The 12,215-nt window shown below is 41.5% G+C and overlaps 1 protein-coding gene across 1 annotated transcript in view; it reads left to right on the forward strand.

Moving 5' to 3' along the window:
- LOC132263826 (ras-specific guanine nucleotide-releasing factor 1-like) overlaps positions 1-12,215 on the forward strand; it is a 32,452-nt gene that overhangs the window by 2,012 nt on the left and 18,225 nt on the right. Inside the window, exons 2-3 of the mRNA XM_059763819.1 lie at positions 2,626-2,694; positions 3,628-3,804. Coding sequence (XP_059619802.1) covers positions 2,626-2,694; positions 3,628-3,804 — 246 coding nt within the window. The remainder of the gene's footprint in view (positions 1-2,625; positions 2,695-3,627; positions 3,805-12,215) is intronic.

Consider the following 12,215-nt stretch of genomic DNA (forward strand, 5'->3'; position numbering starts at 1 on the left):
ATTATATTCGATGAGGGGTGACTTTGACCCCATTCAATTCCCAAGTGGCGAAAGATATCTCATCTCCTTTTGGGCCGTTCTTCGGCGGCGCTTCATGAGGAGATCATTCTCAATTTACGACCGGGAAGAGGGTTCATGACTATCTTCGGGTTATCTTGTAGGAGTTAATAAATTCTAATTTGGATTCCGGCCACAGTGGAGAGTGTATGACCTCTCAGCGGGTAGTTTTGCTCATCATCAGTGCGAGTGGAGCGAATAAATTCAACTGTGGCAGTAAACTATTTATGGTTTTTAGATAATGACATTAGTTAATGAGATTTGTGGCGAAACTGCGGCGGTGAAATTCATAATTTACCTTCCAAATTGGATTTTCAATTGAGATTCAAGAACTATACATTATGCTGAAAGTTGGATAAATGGAAATTGCGGGGCGGAAATTTATTTGTGAAACTTGTGTCTTCATCTCCCTTTTGTCTCACTGTGGGTGGTCCTCTCAATCCCATCTCATTTCCCATGTGTGACTGAATGGGGGGATTGAGAGTGTATCACTGGTGGACATGAGATGAGGTTGGGCACAATTAGCAAATTGAAACCTTTGATATCCCCAAAGAAAACCACTCTGGCGGCATTTAGGGATCCATCAAGCGGCCCATTTGACTAGATGTAGTGAAGCGAGTGTGTCAATACAATAGATTGTACTGTAGTAAATTCAATTTTTGCCCACTCAATTGCTGCTCTGGAGCTGAAATTCTCACCGTCACAAATCACAAAGGCATGATGATGCGGGTTGGAGACCTTTTGATCAATTTTCGATAGCATACCTGCAGAAGGAGTATCGCTCAATTTCACTTTAGCTCCCCATGGCGGAAAATTGTCCACCTCACCATCATCCTTCATCAATTTTTGATCAAGGCCTCATCGAGAGATGGATCGCCCTGGAAGTGATTTGTGAACTTACACAGCCTCGTCCATTTACATCAATTTTCCACCCTAGTCTCCGTGTTTTCATTATTGCCATTCACATGATTTGTGTGGGGATGAAAATGGAAAAGAAGTGTCTACATTTCAGCACTTCATAACTTTTCTTCCGTGCAGTGTTGAAGAAAGCTAACACGAGCAACTTTCCATGTTTCCCATATTGACTTCAAGTTTGAGGTATGACCCTCGAAGGACTTCATCCCCACGTGCTGGGAGATAAACTTTTGGGCGAAGACGGTCAGTTTGTTCGAGAGTGGATTTGAAAATTTCTTGCAAATTGACATTGAATTTAAATTGGTCTGCAAACTTCTTGCAAGCATTGTCACAACGGGAATTCAAATATCATTTAGGGATCTTTATCATAAGGAATACTTCGTGCAGAATTAAGTAACAGATTATGCATTTGGATTACTAATTTTGGTTATTCTCAACTTCATCACTTTGCAAAGCATTTTTCTGCTGTATAAAATAAAAGAAGAGTTTAAAATTCCAATTTTAGAGAAAAGAGGCAAAATAAATAATATGGCTCTTTTTCTGTTTTCACCGATTGTGTTTTTCTCTCAACTTTCCCATGAAAATCTGTCAATCGTGAAATGCGCACGATTGTGGCACATTTTGTCACACAAAATATCTCATGGAAACGACGTATAATTTTTTATTAGATAAAGAGGAGCTCTTCTTCCTGGGAAACAGCCGAAGGGTTCGCGATTTTTCCACCGCTGCAAAATTAAACGCTTTTCCTGGGGAACGACGACACTGACAATGTAATTGACTGGCGAGGAGGTCTGAAGAAGACATTTCAGGGGGGGCGGAGAACAAGAAGCAAAACTCAGGCATTTAATAAAGCTCTATCTGTCTGCAAATGTGTACCGAGCGGAACTCGTAAATCATTTTACTCCAAATTTGTATACAAACTCTTCCCCGCACAGGCGAGAGTGAAAACACCCTGAGAGCCTCGGTGTGACTTGCTCCAGGAAGTGTGGGTGGTTTGCGCTGGAACACAGGCCTGAGAGCAGTGAATTCAATAGTATCCACAAACAACAAACATTCTACTATACAAAATTCATGGCTTTCCTGTCTATACGCATGGTGTGCTTGGGGTGGTTGAATAAAACATTTCTATATAGCTGACGTGCGCTCAGTCGGTGACTAAACAATCCTCGATGTGGGGTGGAAAAAGTGCTCAGTCCACTCGGGATCGGCAATCATGACATAACCACTCGAGAAAATTAATATGAGATTTTATAGAGCAAATTGAATTAGTGTTTAGGGGTAGAGAATTGACTGTCATCATCAATTTTCCTCTCATCCTCATCACCGGGCACTCTTATTTTGATTTCTCACATGATGTGCTATTTTCTGCCCTCTCGAGCCCGCCCACGAGCTCAGGGCCTCATTACGTCCACCCACAGGGCGCCCAGAGACGAAGAAAGCCAGCTGATACGCAACATGAAAGAGTCATTAAAACTTGAGACAAGGAGCAAAGCGCCATGATGAATAACACCTTCAAGAGAATACTAATAAGACACATTTGCACAATTCCTCTCCATCGTCGTGTCACTCTTCACGCCTTTATTAATTATCGCTTTTACTATCAATATGGGGCGTTTGGTAGACAAACAGGTAAAACTTTGTTCTTTCTTTCAGCATGGTTATCTGCACAAAAGGACAGCTGATAGCAACAAGTGGCAGCTCAGATGGTTCATCCTCTACCAAGTAAGTTTCACTCGTGACAATGCTTTTCTATAGTAACTCGCAAGTTTGCAAATACAGAAAAACTTTCACTTTCACCTACAACGCGACCATGGGTGGTATTTTACGGCACATGAGCACGAAATAACAGTTTCATTAAAACTGAATTGCATTAGCATTTTATTATGATATGCAAATTGTGATATCAAAATTATTGGTTATTCTACTGCCAAGCTGTCAATGATTTCAGAACCTTTTCACAGCGTTAATTTGAATTTGCAATTAACTGCGATGAAGGGTAAAGCTGGAAAAGTCTGTGCTCATTTTCGCTAAATTACTTTTCATCTCACATCTTTATTGCTTAGATCTTCTGTCCGATTTTCATCTGTTGATCAATTTCTGATTTTTAGACACCTTAATCCAATTTCTGTGAACTATCTTCACAAATTGTCCGCACTTCCCCTAATATTTGAATAAAATGCATACAAATTATTTCACATGTCAGCCGCAGTGACCAGTGTAAATTTACTTTATGATATGCATTAAAAAATAAAGCTGTAAAAACATTTCATGAACCCTGGAAATTGTGCGCTAGGAATTTTTTTTTTAAAGCTGCGTGGGAAGAAAATTAGCAATTCTGCGACCATTTCAGCCACCCTCAGTCGCACACCATCTGAAAATATCCACACATTTTCTCATAACACCACAATCCACGAGACATTGTAATAGCAATTGAATTGATTTTAATTTGAAATACCATGAATTTTTTCCGTACGCATCAACACAATCAAATAACGTGTGAGAGTGTGTTTTTGCCGTTTTCCTTCGACTTCTCAAATAGGGGAAAATTAAATTTTTGCAATTTCATTCATGAATTGATGAATTGCTGTGTCGTCATCTTTTGATGGCGCGCTGGCAAAGATGTGTCGTGATTAAATGCTTCACATTCCTCTGTAGAATCTCCTCTTCTACTATGAGAACGAGGGCTCAGGCAGGCCGTCAGGCCTCATCTTCCTGGAAGGATGCTACTGCGAGCGCCTCGTCTCGGCTCCATCCGGCCTGAGTGCTCCTGCGGGCGCTGCCACGACCACCAGCAGTCCGGGCTCCAAGTCCAGCAAAGAGGAGAAGCTCCAGGTAGGCACAAAAGCTCTCATTAGCGCGCTCGATCGTCTTTCTGTGGGCCGAATAGGGTGAAATTTTGTCCAGTTCATCAACTTTCTGGTCGCATTGTGACTTTATTAGGTGAGAGAGCGTGTCTCAATGTGGATTTAGCGTTGGCGAAAGGAAAGTGGCGAAGGAACAATGGCGAGAGTTTGCGGAGGGAAAAATGAATTGCCCAAATTAATTTAGCGAATTAACTAAAAGAGAATTTTTCACATCTCAGCACAACTTTTCCACCCTCTGCGTCTCAAACCATGACCCCAACTTTCCCTTTTCCACTTCATCTCTTGTGACGAGAGACGCTGCGCTAAGTGTAATTTTCCAGCGGAGAAGCGCCTGGATGGGGATTTGTCGGGGGTTGTATGAGAAATGTTGCCATTATACATGTATATAGAGAATAAATCACTTAAGAAATGAGAATGTTGACGTCTTACGTCTCACCATGGTGAAATTTTCTCTGCCAAACACAGTTTTTTCTTTGGGGGGGTAGGAAAGCCACAGTCTTTCATACATGCACGGAGTTTTCCAACCGCCACTCAAGTGTGTCGGATGGCGGTTCATATTCATCATCGACTGCCATCCTCGAGAAGGAGAAATCTCGCAGAGAAAAAGAGGAAATCACGGGTGGGGAAAGCATAGGCTCATGAAATTGACTTGGGGGAGGATTTGCGGAAAAAATTGCGACTTTCTTCAGATGTGGAAATTCCACCCTCTCGCTGGCGCTATCGATCCGCCAATCGAGGGATCTAGGACGAAATCCCGAGATGCGAAGCATTTGTGCTCAAACAGATTGCCGTCGTTTACTGTTCCGACAACCTTTGGCCTGCTTTCAGCACTTCTCACAGTGCGAAGTGCAGCATATTGATAACGCTGAGACAAGAGAGGATTTTTCCAAGGCCTTGAATCGATATTAATGAATTAGAATAAAGTCAGAAAGACTCATAAAGCATTATACTCCGTTTGTAGGTCGCTTCCTTTCACTTCACTTCGTATAAGCGGAAGTGACAAAGTGTTTTTGTGCAGCAATATTTCTAGTTTCTATCAAGGTTTCTATTCTCCCTGTTAAACATGAAAAACATCTCAATCAATACGATTTTGAATAGTCAAATCAGAAAAGAGGATTTTGCTGTACTGCGTAATTATAAATTTTCACGAATCGAAGTGAAATCCTATTATCAGGAATTAATTCTAAATGACGTCAATGTAGTTTCTCACTCTGGGAAAATTAGTATATTTCCAATATTTGCTTGTTTGCCATGTGTATTCAAATAAAATTAAGTCATTAGTCGAGCAGTATTTCAATATTTACCCCATCAAGGTGGAAAAACACGAACAATAATGTGGAAAAATTGAAAATTATACTGTGCAAAGCAGTCAATTAAAGTGATTAAACAGAACTTGCTGAAGAGATTGAGGAAAGGCAAAAACTTGAGTCATTCCTGGTGCTGTGATATCACTGGGTAAATGGGAAAAAAACTATTATTTCATCACGGCATTTAATATCGCACACCATAAAAAAAGGTGGGAAAGCGGCAGAAAATTCCAGATAGACTCGACGGGCGGTGAATTGGTAGTTTAGGCCGAGAAGAGTCTCCATATTAGAAGCAATCAAAACGAATAACTGCTAAATAAATGGGGAAATAAAACGCTAGGACAGGGTGAGAGTGAATTGATGTGCACAATAAAAATCATTGCCACTTGGACAGATTTACTGGTGATTTGCTAAACACCGCCGCACAGGAGTGATATTTTTCGGGGGTGTGTTTTCCCCAATGAAAAATCCACTGTGAATGTGGCTTTTTTTGGGGGGGGGGGGTGGAGTGAAGAGCAAAGCTGTAGTTTATTTTTAGTTTATACCCTCTCTTAGGCGTCATGTGTTTATCGGTCGTCATTCCACCTCGGCAGAAAGCTCTTCATCCCCTTGATTTTCGCCACACTCACCGATATGGAGTCGGAAATATTTACGATGTGTTTATTTAGATCACATAGATTTTCAGGCCAGTCGTTCCGAAGGTGTCCTGTTCTGTCCCATGCCACACAATAATCTCCCATTGAGAGCTTTCCATGGAAGTGTATAAATATGCCAAGTGTTGTACGACTGCGGACTTGGCGTGGGAAAAGTTTTGCAATTACCATCTGCTACTAAATCTCTCCCTCTGTTTGTACGATGTTTCAATGATTTTTTCTCCTGTTTCACGTCCACTTCCTCGATTCCACTTCCGCTCTGCCCACATCCTCATTTTATGGGGCGGAATTGTCTGTTGCGGATCAGAAGGTGAGGAACGACAACAATAACGCCAAGAATTTTCACACAACTTTTCTCTATCTCTTCGGGAAAACTTCTCAATCCATGAATACGTTATTTCCCCGGCTGGAATTTAGCCCGAAGAGGCTTGTAAATCCCAGATTCCGTCAGATTTGTGACTCTGTATTTCGTGTGAGTACATGAAAAAAGTGTGCAAGTCCAAATTTGCATAATAGTTCAGAAAGTGAGCAAAAAGCAGTGAAATATGTAAGTTTATATTCTCTCTTGCGATATTAAAGAAGTGTTCACAAAGCGTATTGTTCAGTATCACTCGATGTAAATATACTTTAGACTTCTGTTTGAGCTTTTCAGAGCGAGGAAAAAGATCGAATATCTGTGAGTAATATTTTCACGGAACAAACACATAAAAGCTCTCTCAATACAACTTAAGGTGTTGTGTCAATACTTCTATTTGCTTGCTTTCAGAAAAACTACAGTTTCATTCTCGTCTTCGATATTACTGAAAAATGACATTTTCTATCAATAATAATCAAAAATGTATTAATTGATTAAGTGATTTTTCCTTTGGTTATAACACATCTTTCTAAAGTGAAGAGATTTCCTAATTTTAGTACATATAAATATATTCATTGACTCGTTTTATATACATTTCTTCTATGGCTTTTGCTCAGTTTTTCTGCTTTTTCTCTCTATTTACCTTTTTCCACTCGCAATTGATGGCCCCTCTGATACTGGATTTTTGCTCTGAGGGAAAAGGAAAAAAAAATACATATACAAACTTTTCGATACAACAGATGGAAATAATCTGTGTTGTAAATTTGATTTCCCATTTTGATGGTTGTAAAGTAAGAGAAATATGATTTCCCATTCTATAATGGGATTGTGTTGTGGATAATTCAAGGCTTCGGGGCTAGAGCTTTAATACATATTAATAAGTTATTAAACTGAATTTTGCAATTATCGCAACGGAGAATTATATTGGCGTTATTCATTGCGCCAATATTACAGTGGATATTTTCCAATTTCTGCTCGTCGTGGAGCGGAAATGAAAAGTATACATCCAGAGTGAAGGTATGATTGCTGTGTGACACCTCAACATGAGCTGTCTTTCAGGGCGTACAAGGCACGAGGGACAGTGAAAGGAAAAGAACAAGAATGGTTGAAATGGAACGTGTGAATGATCTTTTCCACTTTCCCCCATGTTTGCCTCCTTTGCCATTCTCGGCCATTTGCGTGTGCACCAGTTTTCTAGTCGAGTGGGAGGGAAAAACACAGAGATTGCCAGAGGGTGGAAGAGAAAAGACATTGAGATAAAAAGGGAAACACGGCGATGGAGAGCATCAGAAAGAACCCCGAAAAGCACCGGGAGAGGAAAGTCAAAAAGTTATCGAATCAAATATTCTTGTCAAGAACAGAAAATTTCCCATTGTTTTCATGGACAATCGAATTTAAATAATAATCAGTCACGAAGATGGACAGAAAAGCGTATTGCTTATTGAGAAGGAGGGAATTAAAAATCCACTTTATAGACGAATATCGTTCCGATTGACGCAATCTATATCAATGTAATTTCTAATATTCTGCGTGACATACCATAATCATGGCATATCAAATGGATTTTCACTCAGAAGACAATCATTTTCATCTCACCTGGTGATTTAGGGTGTACATCATCTTTATCTTTCACCTCTATTGCGCCCAAATGGAAGACATTTCAGGCAAGCGCGAGGACATAAAATAGCTAAAATCGGTGGGAACAATAAATGGATATAAATCGTTTTGCTTGTTTCCACTTCCTCTCCACCTTCTCTGCCTTTTCGCCGCCTAACTAGACCCATCCTGTCGTGGAATATCCCATCCAGACACGCCACGGAGAAAAGCTCCGTGTCATTCAGCCATTTCTATCTCAATTTCTCTCAACATCGCACCTTTTCGACTGTGACGTCACGCCGAAGCTTTCCCAACCATGACAACAGCATAAGGCTTCTCCGGGTCTGCGGTTGTTCGGGGGGTGTGGGGCGCTCTGCGCTAAGGGTAAAGCCATGGCCCAGAGAAATGGAGTCTTAGGCAATTAAATGCCTCGTTTTAATACGGATTTCACTGATGGAATTCAGAGAATCCCGAATTTACTGCCATGATTTCTCTCCTTTCATGGCGATGAGTGAAAAGCTCTCCAATATTGCCGAGGACTTCTTCTCTAACACTCTCGACAAGAGTGCAGAAGGGATGAAAGTCAGCTAATAAATTGTCACAGAGCGGATGACAAAGAGTTTGATGTGGGATCAGGGAGAGCAAGTCTCGCAGGAAATCTATTTATTCGTGCCCAGAGGCTCTGGATATCTTGGCCATCAATATCGATTATGATTTATGCTGAAGATGAGCGCTGTAAAACGCTGAGATCTTTTCACTTTGCCGAGGCACGCATGGGCGGTCTCTTGAGAATACGCAATACACACGCATTGAGGAAATGGGCAGGAATTTATTATGCCATGGATTTAGGCTAGAAAAGGCAATAGGAACACCAACAATGGCTGGAGGTATGAATGATGAAATGTACTTTGGCCCATCTCTAAAATCAAATTGGTTTTTTTTTTTCTGGGTAAAACGAGTTTTCTCACTAAATAAATAAATCAATTTTGGCTTTAATCCTTGAAGATGTCACAAATTGTGAAAGAAGAAGGGATAAAATGGGAGCAGAAACACTCTTAAATCTGTCATATTCTATTTTCTGCGTGATCTTCGCTTCGCAGAAAAGGGTATTTCATTGTGTGAATACGACAAATCCATTCAAAAAATCACTCAAAGCTTCACGCTTTTAGCTTTTTCACCTCTGGCAGAGTTTAGTGCTTTTTATTAATAATTCAAGCGCGTGTTTGTGAGCTCTTCTGAATGACATTCACGGGGCGGAAGTGCATCCATAAAAAGCTCTGCTAATAAAATTTATTTACCTCCAGCGAGATAGAAAAGAGCACACAAGAAAAGCTGCCTTGCCGAGCATGTGAGATGTAATAGCTGAAAGGGTTGAAACTCAAGTGGATGAGGATTGTGAATAAAATAAATAACATTCCACTTGAGCACAGAGAGGAGTGTCTTGTAGTGTTCTTTGGGGCTTTTGTTCCTTTTCCTGCGCTCAATTCACCCACCTCTGCCGCCACCCTCTGACGTCTTGGGTCGCCGTAGGACGTCTTCATTTGCCCGCAGATTCAACAATGATATACTGGGCGTCCTGGGAAATTGGTGCAAGGTTTCACTCAGGTGATTTGTGGCTCCTGCTCCGCAATATTGCACTCTGCGGCCACTCGGAATCTCCATTGTGCGGTGATGCGCGGGCGGAAGGTCGCAGGTGAGATTCCACCTCATCAGCTTCCGTGCGGTGGAATCGGGATCAAATATTCAACAGTTTGACTCCACTTTTGCCCCCGTTCGCCCCCAGGCGCAGCGTCTAGTGTGAGCACAAATGAGGGCATTTATATTTCATGATGTCAGCCGTAAAATTTCAAGGTGTCTTGCGGAGTCAAATGTATGTCACGTGAGGGGCGTGAGTGGGATTCCGCTCTTGACTTCACCTGTCTGTTTTCCGCCGCCACACAAGTGCTTTCCTCGAATGCCACGCGCGAGTCACTCGGCCTGCAAATCCCTCTCTCCCCAGGGAGACAGAGGGGGCACAAAAACAAATGTGTAAACAGGGATGAACAAGATGAAAAAACAAGTGAATATGAAAAAACAGTATGGAAAATGGTGAAATCTGCATAATTCATCCGCTTTGACTTTCGGAATTCGCACTTCCAAAGTAAAAGCCACCCATTTTCCACGAAATTTGTTTAGTAGTGAAAAATATTCATGATTTATCTGGCAGTGAATCAGAAATTCCTGTCTCGAGGGTGGAATTTTATATTTCATACAATTCATAACAAATATTTTAATAAGTAATAATATTTCATTCGATTTTCAATCATGTTTCGCATTCGATTTCATTAACCATGAATTTATCTTTAGAATTCCTTCCATCTAAAATCTAACTTCTATTTATGACATTTACACACAATTTGATCAAAGTTAATTTGTACTAATTCGATAGAGAGCTACTCTCATCCGTAAAATTGATTGAAATGGCTATTTTTATCCGATCGAGACGCTTCTGACCGGCATTCTAAACACACTCCAAAACGTCTTTAGGAAATGATGTGACGACAAATTGAATCGACGTCACAGGGACACTTTCGGAAGGGTGATTTGGAGATGGAATTGGATATTTGAGAGTTTCATCCTGCATTAGTGGAATTAAATCCAGGAAGTCTGGGAATTTGCAGTCAGTCTGTCGTGCCCTAATTCGTCTGATAAGCCAAAGCTGAAGGGTTGGCAGCCTCTCTATCGCACGCGCCGCATCGATTCGGCATAAGTTGGGGCAATTTGCAGAACAGGTGTCCGTTACAATGGTTGCCAGGGCGATGCTGATCCTGATTGCCCCCAGCGCGCGCCCCCGTTCAAAAAAATGCGCGAGCAGGTGTTTGTGAGCGAAATCAGACATGAGTTAATCCATGCAGATAGCCACCCTCTCGCCGCCCGCGCCCCATCACTCAAGTCGCCCCTTTTTCGGCGGGGGTGGCGCGAGCTCCGGCGCGAGTGTGTGCTTTTTATGCGTGTGTGCTTTTCGCATGAATTCCCAGTGCAGACATTTCGGCTACATTGAGCATCATCGTCTCACCATCATTTGGCAAAGATGATTTCGTGTGTTCTTTTTGCTCAAGCATAAAATTGCGTTCGTCGTGCCACCCACTTTACCCAAGACTTTATACCTGACTCACCCTGGCAGCTCGCCGCTGTCGCGAGAGCAGTATTGCGGTGAAATTTCCCGAACTCACACAAGGGCACAGAAGAGAGAGAGAGAGCGAGTTTCCACTCCTCTCTCCGTGGAAACTCTTCAGCGGATACACGCTAGAGAGAGCGCCAGGATGAAGGATGCTATTTTTAGCCGCGACCCAAATGCAAAGGATTAGCACTCTGAAGAGTGCTCGAGCTGAGAGGAGATTTAAATGACGATTTCTGGGTATTTCAGAGATCAAAGATTTAGTTTTCGCAGAAACTATACTTAACATGGAAGAAAGGAAAGGATTTTCCATGAACTGTGGATGCAAGATATCCTCAATTAGTTAAACCTCCTTATTGAAACTCTGTTCAAATATTTGTAAGCAATTTCTCAACAATTCTTGCCTTGTTATGCTGGTAGAAAGTGCTGTTGTAAAATCTATTGTGTCGAAAATCCTTTCCAAAGAACAAGAGTCCAACATAAACATCTCCTTTCATCCTATCAGTGGTGATACTGATAGAAACATCCACTATTTATGAAGATTGCATTGCATTTTGTTGACTTTAATCTTTGTGCTTGAGATTACAGAGTTAAAACTTGGTTGTTAATTCAATTAGTTTCATTATACAATTAATAGAATTTTCAGTTGTATGTCTTTCCCACAATGATTGATCTAATTAACTATGTTATGAGGGAAAGATGGCCAAATTTACACCTGAAATCTCATCAATTACTCTAATATTCGCCCTCTGTTCACAACACAACGAGTTTGCGGCACAAAACCTTGGGTCGCACCGTGAAAGCTCTCTTGCAACCCCACGGAGAAAGCTCGTCTGCACCATTAAGAGTTTAAGAAGGATGACGATTCGCAAAAGTCTAGGCACACCGAACACCCTCGCTTTCCGTCAGTGCTCGACTCAATCAGTTGATTCAACCCTGGGGAGTGCAAATTCAATATCGACAAATTCAATTTCAGTTCATCTGTTGTGTGAGTTAATTTTCACAATGTGAGATATTAAACTGCGCACATCAATGCATGGTGCTGATATGTTCAACAAGTTGTCGTCAGTGTTCCGCCAGAGCATGACAATCTCCTGGGGGAGGATTTGGCAGAGGGGTTGGAAATTAACTATTTCGCGCGGGGAAAACTTTTGTGCCGTCGAGTGTCTGGGCTTTGGAGTTTTTCCCGTGTGGCTTTCGCACGCCAGAATTCCGTTTGAACACCTTCTGTGCGATTGTGTGTACTTTCAAATTGCGTGTATCAGAAATTAATTTCCTTTTCATTTGCTCATTGACGTCACACAGATGGGA

The sequence above is a fragment of the Phlebotomus argentipes genome, unplaced genomic scaffold (genome assembly GCF_947086385.1).
Source record: "Phlebotomus argentipes unplaced genomic scaffold, Phlebotomus argentipes genome assembly contig_39, whole genome shotgun sequence".
Classification (NCBI taxonomy): Eukaryota; Metazoa; Arthropoda; class Insecta; order Diptera; family Psychodidae; genus Phlebotomus; species Phlebotomus argentipes.